Below are 21,008 nucleotides of genomic sequence, written 5' to 3'. Positions count from 1 at the left end.
GGTTGTGCAAATACACAGATGTATGGTCTGAATTTTAATACATCCTCAGCTATAGCAGGATATTCAGCTATGTCAAAATACGTACAAAGCAATATGAAGAAACATTTTTGGTATCCAATAATCTACATGAAAAAAAAAAGAAAATCTATGCTAGACTATGCCTGTTTTGATTTTGTAAAGGGAAACGTTGGGAAGGTTTTATTTTTATTTCTTTGTAAATTCTTGTTTAAAAACCTCACTAGTTTTGTCTGAGACTTGGTCCCTTAAGTCACAGTCCATTTCATTGAACAAATGTTTGAAAGTAATATGTTAAAAACTGCATTAGGATTGTAAAGTCAAAGATTCATGGTTTGAAAAAATGTCAGAATTAAGATGGTCTGTGCCACCTTCAAGCGGCTCACTTGCATGCTTTCACTAGCGGTCATGCTCTGTTTGTTCATCAGGACGCTGTTTCACTCAGCATGCAGAGCAGACGGCTCTGGCTCATGAGCACGTGTTCAGTATTTCGGGTTTCCCCCCATTTTTCAGTGCAGGGATCCTTGCCAAATTTGTGACCCACTGCTTGGAGCCAGCACTGAAGACAGTGATTCATTGCCATGGGAGTTCTTCCAGGATGCTCGTCACTGGCATCAGAGTACGTCCGGAGCCGGGAAGTGAAGCAGGCTTATCTCCTTACATAGAAAGAAAATCAAGGCAGAAAGTCACTGAGATTAAAGCATCCACTCAATTGAGCTAATTAACTTCAGTCTTCTTGCACTTCATCATTCAAAGTAGTTAGTGTGAGAAGGGACTGAGTAACTTGCAAATGACTTCAGGTGACTTGACTTACAGCTGGGAGTCTTTAGCAGGACTGCTAATTGGACTAATGGGCTTAAGTCAGGCACCTGTATAATGAGTAAAAAGGAGCAGCTGCTTGTGAAAGGGCTGGTTTAACTGATTTGCCTGGTATCATGCAGGACTTCAGAGAGCAAGCAGAGAAGGTGTAAGTCTTGTTTTAGAGGCAAAAAGCTAGCTGCTTGAAGCAGGAAAAAAGAATATTCTTTATCATTCCTCTCTCCTGTAATCCCTAAAGGGATTCACACCTGTCTCTCAGTCCTGTGAAAGAAGAACTAGTATGTCTTCAGGAAATTACAGTTCACCTCATCTTAAATGCACATAAAAGAAGTGAGATCAGGAGGCAAGAGGTATTCTGATTAATCTAATTATTTTAGCTCTTAAACTTGTAATACCTGACTTTTCAACACTATTTGCATTTTTTAATGTGGTTCTGTATGTTGTCCTTCAGAATGAAACATGGAATATACTTGGTGTTATATAAGCTCTGGACTGTACTGGGAATATGCTACTTACTGCCGTATACGTTCCTGTTGAAATCAAGCAGAGGTAGGTTTTTGTGTTTGTGAAAGATTAAGGTAGGTTCAAAAAGGGGGGCTGTTTGGGTGATAAAGGGACAGTTTGGTCCCTGTGCCAAAGGGTGAAAGAAAGAAAACCAGAAAAAGTAACTGCATATACTATACAACTGAAATAGAATTATCTGCCTTCTTTGGATGATTTATCATCTTAGCCAGTGACTACCAGCTTAGTCAGCAAGCTTGTCAGCATCTTAACAGAAACGAGTACATGGAAGACCATAAGCAGTGAGAAACAATTGCTCTTACTGTGCCTGTTCAAAAAGACATTGCATGATTAGTTTTCCAAGAACTGGGTTTCAGAGTGACTTATGAATTTAAAAAAAAAAACAACCAAAAAAGCATGTAACCTTATTCTAGGTCTTTTATGCTGACAGACTGTAGCGCTTTAAAACCCTGTGTCCCCACCCTCTCCCCAGGGTATTATATTCATGAGTCTCAAATTCATAACTATGGTCTAGAAATGCCACGTTAAATTTCTGTAACCACATTATTCAGACCTTTCCTTCTCCTTCTTCACTCCCAGGATAACAGTCGCAAACTAAAAATACGTCAGTCACAAACCACACCATGCTCCCTAGGACAAGATGCATTTGCACACTTGAAAGATTAAAAAGGTATGGCTCTACAGCAACTCTCAAAACCCAAAACAGCAAACTAAGAAATTTTGTCCAAGAACAAAATTCACAGGTGACTGCCACGGAGCTGGATTAAGTGATGTTGCTTTGGTGGTGCAGGATTCTTGAATCAGCGAAGGTGTGCAGTTTGCAGATAGGCTTGCTCCTGCTCTCCACTCTTGATTAGTTCAGCTTCTTACTTCTGTGGGAACACTTCTCTCTGGAAGTGTTCTGTGCCAAATGTTCCAGCAGGTAGTGAATTGATGTAGCATATGGCTTAGCTTGCCTTTCACTTGACACACAGATAAGCAAAAAAGTAATTTTTAAAAACACACTAGGAATCTGGGTTTTGGAAAATACTGCGGTGTTTGCCATGATACTACTTCATTTGTTTTTACAATAAAGTGTTTAATCTTACCTGAACAAATAATGCCTTTGGTAAGATCTGATTCTGCACAGACAGACTAATAAAAGCTCAAGGGCATGTGCTGTTAAACTACCTGCTATCTCCCAGACTACTTCTGCTCATAAACTAATAAACAATCATGAGGTCTAATGATATTTCTTGATGCTATGGTCAACCCGGTGTTTTAATTGGAGCTGGATATGTAGTGGTGGCTTGATAAGCTCTTTGGAAATTAGATTCAGATTCTTCATTTGCCTGCATGCTTTATTTTTATCCAGGAGAAATTATCCAGCTGCACCGGTGCCAGTGGGATTCTTCTTGAGCATAAGGTTAAGAGCATAGTCAAGAGGTTGCAAAAATGGGCTTTAATTATCAATCTGCCAAGGAAGCCAGAATAGCCCTCCTTTCATATTTTCCTAGGAGTGATGACTCTGCAATTAAATGTGGTGAAAATTTACTCTTGCTATTAAATTCATCAGGTGCAAGTCAGTAATAACAGATGAGAGTTTTAAGCTGAAAGGAGCTATTTTCATATGCCTATTCTTTTGCTCGTTACCATAAATCATGAGTTAGACAAGAATCCCTTAGAACTTTTTAAAATTATTTTTAACAGCAAAAAACTATTTCTAAGACTCAGTAACTTAGGGCCAAAAGATGGTATAACAGGACAGAAACATGTGCTTTTGGAAAGAAGTAAAAACACTGTGTGTATGCGGCCAGGAAAGGGTTCAGAGAAGCTGAATTATCATTCAGATTTGGATGAAACTTCCAGTGCCACTATATTATCCAATGATGAAGAAAAGCAAGCTGCTCCACTTGCCACCTATCCAATTGTTCATTTTAGTGTGGCAAACCCGTGTGGGGCTGTACGGAACCTGCTGCATTCAGATGATGCCCTCTTGCAGAGGAGCAAGAAAGATTGCCTAAAATTCAAACTCCAGGTATGTTCACTTTGATCTGCAGTTGGCAAAGCTATTGAAAAAAAACTAGGGGAGAGGAAGATAAGATGCTGCAGAGATATGGGAAGCCTGCATATGTTGGCTTAAGGAAAGGGGTGGTATCATGGATGATTTACCCATGCTATTTGCTTGCTCACAACTTAGTACATGCGTGAATATTTTATGTTCTCTCATCTGCATGTTGCTAGCAGCAGAATGGCCTAAGGGCAGTCTTGGGGAGAGGAGATTGAAGAAACCTAGCTGTGCGTTTCAAAGCCCTTCAGTATCTCTTGAGGTGCTTGCTGTCAGAAAAAGGTGAGGCTTTTGGTGTCAAGGCTCTGGGGGCCATGAACCATGTGGAGAAAGACTCCGAGGCACTGCAAGGGAAATGGGAAGAGCCCGAAGTGTGGAGTCAGTGAAAGGGGAGGTGAGAAAGACAGATAAAAGGCAGGGGAATGATACACAGGCAGCTGGCTGCATGTCAGGATTTAGCAAAAGATAGGAGGAGTCTGCCTTTTAGGCAGGAGGGGAACAGACTTGCCCCTTTGTAGTTTGGAACTGGTATTGATATTATACCTTTAATTTCCCCTTCAAGGCATGAAAGTAGGAAGGCTACCTAAAAAAACCCTAAGTCTTCCAACCTGCTTTACCCCCTCAATCTTAAGAAGTTTAAACCAGTCTGACTTTCTCAGCTTTTGCTCTTCAATTATTTATTTATTAAATGCTTGGGGTTGTCAGTACTGGGGCTAAAAATGAGGGGAGGCAGATTTCACAGAAAAGGGGGCAGAGGGGAAAAAAGCTGAGGAGAATATTTGCTCCAAAATGCAAGAATTTGTGCCAAGACTTTTTTTCCTTCTGTTTATAAAGGTTAATTGATATAGTCTGTGGTGATGTTAGGTTATATATTACAGACAGCTGGCACTCTGCATCTAATTCTTCATTCCTGTTGTCTAACTGCTTGAATTAGGAAAACGTATTAACAATTTACATCTAATCCTCAGTGAGATTTCCCAGATAGATTGTTATTGACGTTCTCATTTATTTTTGTGAAGGTCTATAGCAACCCCCCTGTTATGCCAGTGCTTGCAACAAGAAGTTCTGCTGCCTTTTTCTGAACAGAGCTGTCCTTTCTCTAGGTACGAAACAGTTAAATTGAGAGAGTGGAGTGAATTTCTTGATGTTGTGGAGTCTAACTATTGTTCCTCCATTTCCATAATAAAAAGTAAAGTTTCTAGGATTTATTTAACTTTTATTCAGCTACAGTAACTGATGGGGAAGAAAGCTGTTAGGCTTGTGGGTTTTGGTTCCACTGGATGTCAAAACATCTAAAGACTTCTGCCTGTATAGGCTACAGAACATAATAGTGAAGGTCGACGTCTTGTTCTGTGGCTGAACCTAAAACTCCGTCCTTGGATGTGTGTGTGTAGCCTTGATGTGAATCAGAGGAAGCTGCTCGCATGTCAGAAAATAGAATGTGGCCAGGATATATGGATATATGTGTGTGTGTGTCTGTATTTATTAGTATAAGAGCCTTGCGTATATGCTATGCCTGATATGAGATAATGTCCTGAGAGGCATTTAGATCTTTAGTAGAGGAAATATAAATTGCTGTGTGTTTATTTTTTAGCAAGAGTTTACGCAAGTCTTGGTTCTTGTCTAGTTTAGATGCAAAGCAATTGGCAACAACCACAGGAAATATATACTCTCAAGAGAGACCCATATCCAAATGAGAGGCAGCTAAAGGATAATTCCCTTTCCGCAGAGGGGAAGGAATATAGAGATTGCCAAGATATAAAATTAATCTCATCAGCTTCTCTTACCATAACATGGTCAAGTTGCTTTTTGCATCTGGTCAGGCGTCAGACGCTCTGGCAGCTAACACCAGCATTTGAAAGTTGGGCAAAGAGATATTTACACAAGCTTGAACTAGGGCGTGTATAGATAGTACACAGCTAAAGGCTGATTTTCTGCTTAACCCAAACTTTGAAAAAAGTCCCACGTATGCACTTTCAGTTTTATGCTGTGTGTGAATGTCAAATCTGCTTAGCTGGAATAGAATTTCTTGAAGCTAATTACTGTCATCCCATTTGGCTAAATATATCTATATACACGTATGTGTACTAGAAATGTCTAAGACTAAAAAAAAGCTGATAGAGGCTTATACCTTTTTTACATAATGGAGAATGGTACTGGTGGTCTGTTATTGTGGGGTTTTTGTTTTGTTTTGCCACCTATAAGTCATCTGTTCCCCAAATGTGTTAATTCAGTAGATGGAAAGGCAAAGGTTCATTCGGAACAAATGATTAAAAAAAAAAAAAGCAATCTCTCTTTGTGCAGGCTAGTTAGCATCTGCTCCACATGCAACAGTAGATTACCTTCGCAGACCTTAATATTTTGTAAAAATGTTTTAAAATGTATTATCTCCCCTTTCAAAAAAGATTTAAGCTCTGTTTCCCAGTACATATTCATATGCTTTAATACGTATGTGCTTTACTATGTGAAAGAAAATAGGGAAAGGAAAACAGTTAAGGATGTGAAATAGGTATATTGACAATTCATCAACAGCACTGGCATAGTGTTTGGACAACTTTAATCTTTGTATCTGTGTACATGCTTATATGTTCTTTCTTAATATTTTCTGTAGAATACTTGGTTGTTTTAACTTCTTGTGAAACCTCATGTCAATACATGGTATGGTGACAACAATCGCGAAGAAGAGTCTGTTCAGTCTGTGGGAATGGTGCAACAGGAGAGTATGTGAGGGACTTTGAGGTATTCCCTATAGGTGGTGTTCAGCTCTCAGATTGGAGATCTACCACTAAATCCTTTCTTTAAATTTATAAACTCTGAAAATATGGGTGTTAGGTGAACTAAAGCTTTTTGCAGATCTCTTCCCTTATTGCCTGGGGATATTGGGACTGAATCTCCTCTCTTCTCCCCCAAACCTTTCTCATTCAAATGCTCTTTATACTCCACTTCTGTTTTTCTTTTGGTGCGTGACTCTTGTTTTCCTTTTATTTATTTTTTGTTTTTATTTTTGGTCCCCCACCCCCTTTCTAGTAGGTGCATTTTTTTTAGTATGATGTTTATGTAACACAGCATTTTTTATTAAGCTTTCTTTACTAATTTTTTTCAGTTGTGTGCACTGGCTACTGGTTTTGCTCTAAGATCCTTTATCTTGTGGCTGCCATTTTAAAGTTTATTTAGTAGCATGTGTGTGAATGTCTGAGTCAAAATGCGGAGTAGCAAAATTTTCCTGTATCTTCAGGATACCATATCCTTTTTAAATAGGTCACTTGAAAACGGGATCATAGTATCTGTACAGGACAAAAGGCACTAAAACTTCTAAATCTGCTAAAGACACTTGGAAATGAGGTGTCCAAGTCCCTTTAACTGCTTAAAAAGGTCAGCCAAAGACTATAGAGGATATGTTCTAGAGTAGATGTACCTGGGAGGTATCTCAGTTTCCTTTCAAGCCTGAGGTGAACAGGCAGCAAGGCAAACTGATCTCCAGCACATTTGTGTCTGTGCTGCCCTCCACCCCAGGCTGCTGAGCCTTTGGTTAGTGTTGTGGGACAAATCCAGAAATGGTGCTAGGACCCCAGGAATCTTATCCCAGGGACAAGGGGGTGCCCTCACCCTCTGGGACCTGCAGAGATGAGTCCCCTCTGCCCTTCCTCCCCAGCCTGTGGTGTTCCTCTCAGCAGTTCACCTGCCCTTGGTGGGGTCTGGTGGGGTGGGACCTTGGTGAGGTGGGACCTTGGCAGGGTGGTATCAGACTGGGGAGGAGTTTTGAGTTTCCAGCGGCCATGTATGGTTCAGGTGCCTCAGCCAGCCTGCTTACACACAGAGTGAGCCCAGCACCTGCTGCTGGCCTCTCACCTCTGGAGGGGAGCAGGCAGGCTGTGTGGTTCAGGTGGTCTCAGCATCCTTTCCACAGCCTCAGCAAGAAGCTGGCTGGGCCCAGGGCTGGCCACCTGTCCCAGGCCACCCCGTGGCGGGCGCTTACATTGGGCTCGATGGATCTGTTGGACCTTCTGCCTCCTGCATGGAGCAGGGGCACGTGTGGCAGGAGAGGAAGCTGGGGGGGTGATGTAGGGCTGAAACTCTCTCGCCCGTGTCTCTCGACCTTGCCCTTGTTTTGTTGCGGAGGGACTATGTGGTGACTCGCTCTCCGTATATACGCTGCTTCTTAATATACCGTTTTTTGTGAGAATGCATTCAGCTCATCTTGAACTTTCCTTATGGCCCCATGCTAGACAGCTGTCCCTATTGCTGTCACCCAGAGAGCGGATTTTGCCCTCAGGTGTTACCTGCCTACATGTGTGTGTCTCTTTGCAACCCCCCCCCCCCCCCCCACACACACACACCCAGTACATCAGGGGCTTTTTTCCCCTCTGACTGAGCTCGGCTCCCTACCAAACACTACAGCAGAGCAGCCCAGCTGGCACGCGAGCAGCAGCCACGTGCACCATGCGGAGAGAAAGCAGCTCCCGCTCCGCCTCGGCTGCAGGAGGAGAAAGGTGGGTCTTGCTGCTAGCATCAGGACTTGTTGGCAGACAGAAAAGAAAAAGGAGGAGAAAAAAAAAGCTTTAAATGGCAAGGCTGAGCTTCTAGCACGTGGCCAGCAGGTACCTTGCAGGCTTCAGGAGGCAGCTGGTGCACAAATAGGAGGCTCCAGGCAGGCAGCTGCGAAGGGGAGGAAAGGCGCTGGGAAATGGGGGCTTCCCAGAAGCCAGCAAACAGGCGGGAGCTGCAGGCACGCAGGGCGCAGGTGACGGTCCGCTGCAAGCCTGCGAGAGACCCGGCCTCGAGCCCAGGTAGGGGGCAGTTCGTGGGCCATCAAGGGTTAATTCGTTTTTCCTATCTCTTAGTTTCTGTTCGTTATGTTAAGGAGCAGAAATGGTATTTTACTGAGTTATGTGGTTGGTGCATGGCATTACTGTACTGGTTAGAAAGAACAGTACTAGGGATTATTTTTGAGGATTACTGATTCAGGAGGAGATGTGCAATTTTAGATTTGCAGGGAGAATATGTGAGCAGGGGGGATTCTGTGAGGGGACCAAACCTGGGAGCCCCCCTGGCACGGCAGGGAGAGAAACCCCCAAGCTGCCAGTCGAGCCACTTCACAGAAAACTGCAGAGAGAAAGAGGGAAACGCTGAACACAGTTCCCATCTGTAACAATGAAGGCAGCACAGAAAAAGTGGTTGTCTCCTGGGAAAACTTGAGGGACTGGGGTAGGGGGGTTTGTATCCATATTCAAGTTTTAGGATTTACTCCCTGGGGCATTGCATATGGAAAAGCTCTAAGGAACTATCAAACATTCATTTGTGCTGGGAGAAACATTTCCAGGATAAGGGTGCATGTGCCTGCATTTATTTTTATTTTTTTGCAAAGCATAGCTGTACCCAAACACCTGGGGAAGGGCAATAAGCTCGCAGCAGGATCATTGTCTGCAGATCTGTAAATACTGCTGTGTTTCCCACCATAAATTCTCTTATTCTGTTAAGCAGTCCTGTTAAACACTTCTCAGCAACCCCCTGCCTTGGGACTGAGAAGCTGTCTTAAGAGCTAGATATTGCTTCCATTTGCTGTTAGAATTGTTAAAATCTAGGCACAATTTAAAAAAATATATATATATGTAATTATTGTAGAAGTTGCTTCTTCAAACACTCTTCTGCTTCTGCTGTTGGTGTGCTGTCAGCTGGTTAAGCAAAGCAGGCAGAAAGAGCATGTGCCCATAGCATGCAGTCACGCATGCTTCTCTGTTACTACTCCAAGGTTAGCCTTGCCCTCTGCAATGGTCCCTGGTGTTGGGCTTACACTGAAATACACATTTTTGAACTCCAACAACTTTTTAAAGTGGTCTCAGTTTTCTTAAGTGGTCTTCAGGGCTGTTTTTCTTAAAAGCTTTCTATAACTTCTCTGAGCACAGAAGAAACATGGTTATGACTTTGTGATTTAACAGCCTAAAATATTACTTTTGCTTCCTGAGTGTCCCAGCTCTTTCATCCTAGAAATCAACTGGCTGGAATGCAGATGGAAGAAATAGCATTGTATGTACACACATGCATATAGGTACTTCCATGTATGTGTGTAAAATATATATTTTTATATATAAGAGCGCTTATAAATACATATACCATCAATCAGTATATATACATTTTTGTATGCATTACTTCTACTGGACAATTTTTTTTCGTGTCTACAAGACCTTTACCAGAAGTGGTCACGGTGAAAGTTTTTTCTTTACTTTGTTTAATCTCATTAGTCACATCAATTGAAGCCTTGAAGGGCTTGTCTTCACTCGAGGCAATGCGTTATGAGAAATTTTAATTTTATATATTTACTTTTTATAGAGTAGCTTTGATTTTCAGTCTCACATGGTCTGTATGTTACACACTTACAGCTGCAGTGTATGCTCCCTTGCAGATAAAACTCAAAGTGAAGCTGGTGGTTCAGTACAGGATATAGCTACTGGTATAGTACAGGGAAAATGGCCCTGAATTAGTGAAGGAACAAACAAGACGACTAATAGTCTCTTCCTTACATTGTATTTGTGATTTTATTTTATTTTTTGCTCAGAAATAATTAATTCCATGTCCTTTCAGGTAAATTTATGGAATGAACCATTACTGGTAAAAGTGAAAATCCATGGATACTGGAAATCATACTGAAGAAAGGAGTGGCTGCAAGCTTATTTAAAATATCTGAACATGCAGTAGGATGCTAGAACTGCTATGGGTCTTTTGTAATTATATGTACAGCTAAATATAAATTCCATATCACATATACATGTGTGTGTATACATGCTTTAATTTTCCTGAGCATTCACCATAAAGCAGTCATGCACTGTGGGATAAGTGTTGTGTTTGGTGGATATCCTTATACAGAAATCCTGTACGACACCTGGTAGGGCTGGGGGGGGAGCTCCCTGTAGGTATATCTAGACAAAGCAATCTGTTGCTAGCTCCACTGTATTATTGATAGGTCCAAATATATTGTATGGTTGCTATAGAAATCTAACAATATGTCAGAGGTTAACTTCCTAGAAAATCCATCAATCCTAGGTTTCTATAAAAGCATGAGGCAAAGTTTAGTACAAGAAAGTGCTGAAAATAGGGAGGCTGGGGCTTTGTTGCTAAACATGTCTACTGCATTACTGTCTATTATCTAGCAATATTTTACTACAGTTGATTGAGCTTTCTGCAATGACACCCAATTCTCTTTCTGGAGTGGCCACACTGGATGGCCTTTGCTGTATGTGTCTGGCTAGTGGCTAGCTCAAATAATTCTCTAGACGCACACAAGTTTATTTGAAGAGGTTTATTTCCTAATGCCTAGAGGCTGCTCTTATGAAAGATCTGATGAACAATTTCTGTTCTGTTGTTCCCCTTTTTAAGGATTTACAATTAGATAACTGCCACCCCCTTCAAATACATTTTTCTGTTTGATGCTCAGGTGTAATACCTGCTAGAATAGGGTTTAGAGTGACTAAATGGTAGTATGATGCTCTCGTACTGCTGTGGTAGAAGTTATCAGCCAGTAGTCTGACTTACCAGTTCCAGTCTGGCATGGTGTACTGTTAAATGCTTTATTTTCTGTAGAAGGATTCATTATATGATTGTGTCTGAAAGTCTGAGCTCTATTTGTGCATCATATTTCAGTGCCTGACAATGAAGCATTTGTAATTTGTGAGTGTGCCCACAGGACCATCACAGATTTGAAGCATTTGCTTGCACTCAATAGTCCAGTTCTGTGGACAGGGCATTTTCTACCCAAATGCTGCTAGTCTTGCAAATGTCATGGACTTGAGATTTAAGAAGAAAATAAGATAGCATGAGCCTTTCTTAAAAAGAATCAGTCAAAAGTGAGATAATTCTTGCAGGGGAGAGGTTCAGTAAGTCCACTTATTTTGCAGTATACAGGTAAGTTGAAAAAGCAACACTTCAAAGTTTTTTGGGAAGAGTTGATCATCACTTGAAGTGGAATTACCTCTACAAGGGAGCTGTCCCCCACATACTATCAAAACTTATGGCATACACTTGTGGCATACTGTCAAAAGCCCTATTCTTTTTGTCACAATGTCATATACTGTTGAGCTATTAGTAAGATGGAACATAGATCTCCCTCCCTCCTTCCCCCACCCCCCCAAAAAAACAAGAATGTTTAAAGAATATAAAATTAAAAGCAATTTAAAGAATCTAAAATGGAAAAAAAGCCCAAGCTAGTACTTGCTAGGTAAGAGAAGAATTGTTGAGGAGCTCAGCACAAGAGCCAAGGGTTGCATCTAGGCAGTCTGGACATCTGACAGCAGAGCAGTGTCTGAGGGGGCAGTGGAGCAGCCGTACCACCCAGTGCCTGGTTTCCGCTGAGCTCTGAACCTGGCTGGAGCTGGGAACTGCTGCCTTTTGTGTCATCAAGATGCTGATAAAATGATTGGTGACATTGGCCTTCTGGTCTCACTGAGAAACCTCCAGGTTATGTGCAAATGAGGCCCTGCAGATATCTAAGTATGAGCAAGACAACAGCAAAGTGTAGATTCATGTTGGAAACGTGGTGGCTTATTTCATTTTAAATGCTACAGAGTACAAGGAGAATATGTACTGAAAGTATACTTTCAGAGTTAGGTGAGCATTTAACAGCATTACTGATAGTGAACTAGGTTAAAATGTACCGTTCCTTCTAAAGGGGCAGGCTAACATAAAGATCAAAATAGGAGTAGATATTACCTTATTATAGCTTCCATCTCCAAAATTATAAGGTACTCCATAACCAGGGCATAGGTTTTAATTCTAGATGTTTGTTGTCAGGTTCTGATGCTGATGGCCCTCCTGCAATAGGACTGCTTCGCTGGAAAAATCCATGTGTGTATGGGGACCTTCACCTCCCTCTCACCTTCTCTGAAGATGCTGTTGTGCCTGTATGTCGATGTTTTCCTACTCAAAATGATTTGTCATATCCTTTATCCTGCCCAGCTTCACTCTCTATTACTCCAGTGCCTTCTTACATCAGTAGCAGTCAAGAAACTTTGAGTCAAGACTCTACAGGTAAGTGATTATTATTATTATTTTTACACTTCTGAGCTTAGTTTAGCCTGCAGTTCTAGAACTTAAGAGTTTTTGCTGCCAGACTACTTTGCTTCTAAGGGAGGATTTACAGAATCACAGATTCAAACAGGATTAAACCATAAAAACTCCATGAAGGAGTTCATGCTCATACCAAGTAATCCTTGTTCCAGCAATTTTGTCTCATGGTTTAAACGGTATCAGAAATAAAGAGCATCTCATTCTCAACCACAATAATGTAATTAGTAAACATTTGCTTTAGAACTGGTTGGTTGACAGTTTGACTGGGGTGGGTTCATGGTAGCATATGGAGGCATTTGAGGGCACTATCCTCTCTTCTCTTCCTGTCTCAAAACTTTGCATGATGGAGGATACAGTGATATGTCCATCATGTATCCAAAATACTACAAGCGCATGCCTAATATCAAGATAGTATGTACAAGTGATAAGGATGTACAAGCAGCATCTGCTTGCATTTCTGGGAAGGCATGTGTGCTCCCACCCTGTTCCTGGGCTTGTGCTTATTGGCAGCTGGGGACAGCAGTGTACTGGTTGGTAGCCTGGGTGCTCCCTGTCTGAGGTCAGGGTGCTCTTGGGGCCTTTGGGAAAGGAAATGGTCGAGGAGGGACTGCGGTGGTAGGACAAATCACTTGCCCCATAGCTGCCTCTCTGTATCTGGAGCTGCTTTGATTAAGATGATGACAGCGAGTTTTTCTGGCTTGTGGATGAAGCCCTGATCTACTTAGGTCCTGACTGGAGCCTTGTACAAAGATTTTTTTTTTTTTTTTTTTTAATTCACGTTCTCTTTTTTGTGTTGCTAAGTGGGAGGGGACTAACAGTGTTCTGCCTGTTTGTCAGCTAGCAGAAAGGTGGATATATAGGGAGTGAGGTCTTGGTGGGCCCCATACTGAAAAGGGTAATGCTGAAAAAGGGCTGGTCTAGACACTTGGTACTTGCCCAATTCTTGAAATGTCTGTAATACTTGTTGAAAACGGAGGCTGAATGCAATCTGAAGTAATAAGTACAATCAAGTATATCGCATATCGTCGCTTCTATAGCGTACTGCTGTTTGTATTACTGCTTTTTTTCATTTTAAGTAGTGTAGTATGCAAATATAATTTAATGTAACTGATGTGATCATTAGTGCATGTAGCCAAAAAAAAAAAAGTTGGGCCTGAAACTCCATGGTGGTGCAGAGAAAAAAGCAAAACTGATTTCTCAACTCCCAGAACCTTCTGTTCTAAGGATTTGTCCACCAGAGCTGGCTGGACCTGGGATTTTCAGTTGACAGGAGTATGGTGCCACAAAGGCTCCAGCACTCCAGTTACCGTTCCTAGTGCCTGTCTAATAGTGACGCTTGCAAAGCAGGAGTGTCAGGGCAGTTGCTAGACAATTAGTACAATAGTAAATGTTGTGGCTTGCACTTATTTTTCTGTTTCCGGTTAAGAGCAGTGTAAACCTGCACATACTGCTTGCAATTCAGTGTTATCTGTGTGAGCTCTGTGACTATGTTCTGGAAGCTTAATTTATGTAATAGTTTATCTCACCACCTATTTTACTGATAGAAATACTGTATCTGCTGTGAGATACTTGATGCCTTTTCCATATGAAAAACGATGACTTTGGTTTTAATCATGAAGTTGTTTTGTGACCATGAGGGGGCAAGTGAGCATTACACTAAAATTCAGATACCTGCCACCTAGAGATGATGTGAGGGAGAGGAGAGATTTTACACACGGACACGGACACACAGACACGTGCAAACCCACGCATGCGCAGGCACAGACACACAGACACATGCGCAGATGCGCATGCACACACATGTGCACGCCCAGGCACACGCACACACGTGCATTCAGACACGCACACACAGAAAAACATACGCACATGCATGCACAAACACGCATGCAAGCACACACGCACATGCACATACACGATTACATGTGTGCACACATGTGCATGCACACATGCATGCACACACATGCACACACATACACATGCGCGTACACATACACGTGCATGAACACGTGCACACATGCGCACACACACATGCATACCTACACACATGCGAACACACATGCGCACATATACACACATGTGCACGCACACACGTGCATGCACAGGCACGCACGCACAGAAAAACATACATGCACACATGCACACGCACGCACAGAAACACACGTACGCAAACACACATGCACGCACATGCACATACACATGTGCACACGTACACACGCATGCACACATGCATGATTACATGTGTGCACATGCGCACATATATGTACACATGCATGCACACACATGCACACACATATACACGCGTGCACACATACATGTGCGTGAACACGTGCACATGCGCGCATGCACACGCAGATGTGGACACGTGCACGCACATGCACACACACGCGCACGCATATGTGTGTATATATGTGTATATATACGCATATTTTAAAGTAGTATAATAAATCCTGATAAGAAACCACCAGTCCTGCCGAACAAATTCCCATTTCTAAAGCATGGCTACATATATCCAAAGGGTGCTGGCACAATATAGTATTAGCAAGTCAAGTACAAATGCCTTAGTTTTTAATAAGCTACATGGACTCTGAAGAGATTGGAGCGAGGTACATATAAAAGTATGGTGCTAAAGAGCAGCATTGCAGTATGACTGACAGGTTGGTGCAACTGTATGAAGTAATGCCTGTTCCCAACAGGGCTGGGCTACCTGGTGCAAAGCATGATTCAGAGCATGGGTAGATACAATCTTCACTGTGAGGAGTTGACTTCCTAATTTTTTAATACAGTGGAACAGCTGTCAATCCATGAGATTATTTTAAATCTGGATGCATGTCCCACAGCGGAGGAGAGGGTCCAGCCTGTGAGCAGGGTGAAGTGTTTCTGCCCTTGAATCAGAGGTGCTTCAGCTTTTTGCATTGGGGTAGGAGGGTGTTGTGGCAGCAGCTTCTCTGTACGACTGGATGTTGTGTCTGTAGCAATGGTCATAATTCACATCATCAGGCCTAATTATAACATTTTAAATGCAGAGATCCCTCAAGGTTGGGTGGTTGGTTTTTTTTTAATTACCAGCTTTCAGTGACTGTCTTGCCATGATTAATAAGCTCGTTTGCAGCAAAGATAACAGCGGTTTAGCAGTGTACAGCACTGCCGTGTGGAAGTTCAGGCAAGAGTACTGCACCAGTTGAAATGGGAGAATTTTTGCACAGAGAGTGATTAACTTGGTGATAGATGAGGTAGGGGATGTATACCCTAAAATTATTTTCAGGCTCATTTATGTCCAAGACTACTTCACCAGCTCATTTACAGGAGCTTGATGTGCAATAGAGTACCATGCCATAGGCTTACTGTGCTGCTTCTCTTGTGAATTTAGCTCAAAGTCTTATAACATTTTAATAGCATAACCTATATTAAAAAAAAACAACACAAAAAACAAACCTATGCTGAGCAACCAGTATCTAATGCATAGGTACACTGTAGTTTCAGCAGAACCACATTTTTAACTACTAATACTGGGAAAACTCTGGCTGCTTCCTCCAAGCAGCACATGTTCAAGACCTTGTGATAAGCTGTGCTTGGCAATATCTGAGCTGAATTTCAATGTTCAGTGCAATGAGATAGTGATGCTGAAAATGAGGTACTGAAACAGTAAAACTGCATGTAATAAGATGCACAGTATGAGAGATGCAAAATTGCAGCTAATAGCATTTGGGAAGCAGATCTAAATGGGTGCTTTGCATCTTATTTGAAACATTAGTCTCAATTTAGTGCTTTTGTTTCGCAGCATTTTGTAATGCTAGATAGTTTGCAGAGTAGTGTCAAATTCTGGCCTTGAATATGGGAGCATAATTTGTATCAGAATCAATCAATTCCACATGCTTTCAAAGGGAATTCTTGAACTCTTATTGATATTAATGTTTTGAAATAAAATTTGAGAGGATTGCACTGGTTAATAAAAACCTTACTTCTGTTCAGATGTGAGACAGAACAGGACAAAAAATGAGCAAATATTCTGCACAGACTTCCTAACTCAAAACTTGTGAAGGAATACCAATGAGGAACTCTGTTTTGGTAACCGACTGATAACTATATATCAGTTTCCGATTTGGCTCTTGAAGAGTTTATTTTGATTTTTTTTTGTCTCTTTGTATGACCACAATTTAATGCTCAATTACATCAGGCAATATATTTCAGAATATACAGGAGACTTTCAGACAACACCAACTGCATTCTGAGGAATAGATCTGCACTCAGTAAAAATGAGTTGGAAGTTAAACATGACATTTATTATGTGAATTTACTGTTGCAGATAAAAATTGCATATTGGAAAAAACAGTTAAAGGACATCCACTCTACTTTTGTAGAGGATGGGGCAGGAAAGGAAGCTGACTATACTATAATTAAAAATTTATATATGTTTTTTAAAAAAAAGCCTATAATTAGAAATGTATGTATGAAAAAAGTGCTGGTAGACCTCTATGAAGGCAAAGAAGGGATGCTTGAAAATAGATTTCATAACCCATGGTAATTTAATTACTTGGTTAAAAAACAGGTGCCTTATAATAATAAAAATGAAATCATCAGTGTATGATAAATGCATGACATACACTGATTTTATTGGATATAGATGTCCTGAAGGCTGTTAAGACTAGTCAGTCAACAGGTATTATGGCACCATCAAGTATATTAAACTATTAACTATATCAGTTCTTAAAGAAATTTTTCTAAAATGTTTGCTAAACATTTCAGTGAGGGACATTCTATAGTCTTTTCACTATACCCAGCTGCAGAATTTAATTTAGTGTCCTTTACATAGAGGGCATTTGCTAATATTTATCTTCAATCTTTTTTGCTGCAAGCTTAATCCAGGTTCCCATTGTCTTTCCTCCCCTCCTTCAGTGGACTTGGAAAACACTTGACCTGCCATCTGTCACATAATTTTTCAATGATAGGATACTGTTTTCATAGGCAGCTTTAGTTTTCTTTCCCAAAATTAATAAACCTTGTCCTCTTCTCAGAGGCTGTGTTTTTCAGAATTTGTTGTCTTTTTGCCCTTTTCTGAGACTGCTCCAGTTTGTCTTCGTTTTAAGTGTGAAACCTAGGGCAGGACACGATTCTGCATTACCTAGTGCTGATTATACTTCCACAGCAGAATAATTGCTGCTTGAGTGTTTTACAGAAGGCACAAGTTAGTGTTTCCCTAGCTAAAATTTATCTTTTTGAAGAGCATTGTTAGTGACTCCTTCTGTGTTTCTTTTCTAGCACAACCTGCAAATCCCTCTTTTTCAGCACTGACATCCTAGGCATTTATTCCCCACTGAAATTTTATTAATGCACTTTATCTTTTTAGATTTTGGTATTTTACTACAGTAATTGTCTTTGATTTTTAGGTCATTCCTTCATTTTCATCAAGTTCATTCTGAATTCTGAGCCAGCCCTACATGTGGCTTACAGTTCCTGCCAAGTTTGTGTCATCTGCAAACTTTAAAGAAACACAAAGTATTCTCTTTCATAACTTATGAAAATATTGAGTATAACAAGGCCTCTATGTCTATGTGAAATGTCTTCCCGTTTTTACCATGAAGAATTTGAATCTTTTCCCTGAACCACTTCTGGACTGGAATAAATGCACCTTCATCTAGACTGTATTTCTGCAGTTTTAGTGCAGTGACCTGTCCCCTCCATATGCTAGATCAGCTGTTTTGAAAGCAATTATATTGATTTGCCATGAATTGTTCCTGACAATTCTGTGTAGGCTTTTTCTTATGATCTTATTTTCTTCAAGGTGCTTACAGGCTGCCTGATTGATTGCTTACTTAATAATTTGTCACCAAATATTGATGTTTTGCTGACTAATCTGTAATTACCTAAAGCACTTTATTTGCCCTTCCCCACTGTTAGGGGACTGTACCCCATCTGTACCTGAAGGGAATACTCCTTAAAGTTTTAAGGTTCCTGAAACCCAACGGGGCAGCTGAGATGTGAAGTAGGCACTAGCACAGCTTTTCTGGGTCTATGCCTGAATCCTTGGTAGGAGAATGCATGGAATAGAGAGATTTCAGGAGAACTTGTGTTCCCCCCAAATGACAGTGAAAGTGCAGAGGACAACTTGACTAGAGTCAGCTGGACCACAAAATATGACTTGAATACCCTCTTCAGGGATGCATCTGTGTGTGTCTTGTAGTTAATCAGAAAAAAGTGCTTCTGGAAAAAATAGAATTCTTACAGTTCTGGTACACAATTTTTTTGCAATAACATAAGAAAATATAAAAGAGTGTTCCAGCTTTGTTGTATCTGCTGGAAGTTTGGCTGAAGCTTGAGCCTTCTGTTTCATTTATATTCCTGCCACATCTCTGTTTTATTTTGTTGATATGATTATAGCATCCAACCTTTTCCCTTTGTTTCTACACTGAAAGATGTATTTTTGCAGTAATATTGCCATCTACTGTGAACACGATATTTGACATGGACAAAAATCAAATTAATTGGTTGCTTATTTGTTGATTCTGTATATGTAAGTACATACTTAAATGGATTCTCTGATTTTGCAGCTTGCATTTATTTTTCTTTTGACAGAGCTATATTGTTTCTCAGCAGCTTTTAATGCTTCTTTTCAATTACACAATAACAGTAAAAAGGTATATAAAGAAATAATTTGACAGTAGGCAGTAGCTTCTTCTCAATATGGTCTAGAACTTCCATTAAATTTATTTGATAAGATAGACTCAAAGTAAGTGCAATAGATTTAATTTTGGTGAGTTTCAATAAATGGAATAGTACTGGCCTATCTACAAAGTTATTTTTTTACTTTAAAAAACTTAGGCTGAAAAGAATTATGATGTGAATAAAGAGATAATCAAGGGGGACACAACTGTTTTTCATGAGAGGGGGAGTACTGAATGGGAGGAAGACTAGTAGTGGACATTTCTCAGCATTGGTCTTGGGAACAAAGTTTTTTTTTTTTATTTTTTATTTTTTTATTTTTTTATGGACGACTTGTGCCTGGGAAGGAGTGCGTCGATGAAATGAGCTCATGAGTCTAAGGTCAATCTGAATGTCATGTGGGAAGAACGAATGGCTTATTGGAGCAGAATAAGGGGAAGTGTTATGAAATGCAGTAGTAAAGGTTTCAAGATTGTGCATAACAGAAACCTCTCCAGTGAGCTGGGAATTTTCATCTGGAGATGACAGAAGAGGATAAACCTAGCTGCTAATCAGAAGTGCTGCAGCTGTGAAAGAGGCGATGGAAGCCTGGGATGTCTCAGGTAAAACATTCTCCACAGAGGGAGAGATTAGAGCAGTTTATCTAAATTGACTGTTTATTTTCAGAAAGGATAGAGCTGTACTGGAGCTTAAGCAGAGGAGAACTACTGGAATAATATGGGAAAGGAGAGCTCATCTTAGGAGGGCTGTGCTGCGTTTTGCTTGCTATGTCCATCAAGACAAAAGCTATGTAGAAAAAGCCAGGCCAGTAGGTTTCAGTTCCTGTTTATTCAATTATTTACTGTTTATTAAGGTTGGGAAACGGCTGTTGCAGGTGGACAGGCATCTGATCTGTTCACTATTCCTGATCAGCAGCCCTCAGACTTCGAAGGAACCATTAACTGTCCCTGAAGACATGACTGATACATGAAGTTCAAGTCTGGTGATGGCACTTGGAGTTAGAAGTTAACAGGTTCCAGTTGCAATCCTGGGTCTGAAGGGCTTGCAGACTGGTGGGCTGACTCCTGGGATGGTCTATGTAGAAGAAATGTGAGTGCCACAAGATGGTGCTGATGCCTTCTGCTGACTCTGCAGGCATTCAGGTCTGATGCTTCTTACCCTGGTCCGAAATGGTATCAAAGCAGGGGAGCAATTTGCAGTGGCCCAGCTATAACTGGAGGAAACTTCTGTGGAACTTGGTGCTTATTTAACCCACAGATGAGTAATAAAGTCAGTGGCTTAGTTAGGATTGCAGTTTGTAGTTATGCACTGCTTCATATTAAGGAGTATTAACATAGAATCTGCATATCAGAGGGAAAGAGGGAGATGAAAATGGGGAGAGGGGGACCAGAAAGGTGATGGTTATTTCTTTGAGCCTGCCTTAGCTATTGTCCTGGTCTGGCTGCTAGTGCAGGCATCACGTCTCCATTTATTAGTAACGGAATATATTTTTCTGCAGTGTTGTATTTTGTTTTGCTCCTGAAATGCAGTCTGTGCACTTTTCCCTGAATAAAATGAAACCAAATATATTTAAATCTAAACCTGCAATGGCTAAAAAGCTTACTGCATTCAATAAGTATGAAGAATTATGATCTTAAGAGGAACATTATGATCTTAAGAGGAACATTAACTCTTTTGTTCACGTTAGCATCCTTGCTGTCTCTTGGGACACCAAGTCCAAATTTTGAAAAGCTGAACATTTGTACTTCACCAGTTTCAAGACTCTGACTACTATTGGAATTGCTTTTATGATTCAGAGATGTGTAATATGGTTCCCTCAACTTTTGGCTTATGTAAAATGCATAGATGATTCAAAAAACTTTGGGGGGGGTGGAATCTGTATTTAAAAAAA

The 21,008-nt window shown here is 40.8% G+C and overlaps 1 protein-coding gene across 1 annotated transcript in view; it reads left to right on the top strand.

Annotated features, from left to right (window-relative positions):
- The first annotated feature begins 7,843 nt into the window (after nt 1–7,843).
- The window catches only part of ANO4 (anoctamin 4), a 230,250-nt gene continuing 217,085 nt past the window's right edge, over nt 7,844–21,008 (top strand). Inside the window, exons 1-3 of the mRNA XM_067296928.1 lie at nt 7,844–7,893; nt 7,988–8,190; nt 12,185–12,421. Coding sequence (XP_067153029.1) covers nt 7,844–7,893; nt 7,988–8,190; nt 12,185–12,421 — 490 coding nt within the window. The remainder of the gene's footprint in view (nt 7,894–7,987; nt 8,191–12,184; nt 12,422–21,008) is intronic.

The sequence above is a fragment of the Apteryx mantelli genome, chromosome 1 (genome assembly GCF_036417845.1).
Source record: "Apteryx mantelli isolate bAptMan1 chromosome 1, bAptMan1.hap1, whole genome shotgun sequence".
Taxonomy (NCBI): Eukaryota; Metazoa; Chordata; class Aves; order Apterygiformes; family Apterygidae; genus Apteryx; species Apteryx mantelli.
Note: the sequence above shows the minus strand (reverse complement) of the source record. Positions and strands in the feature narration are given on the sequence as shown.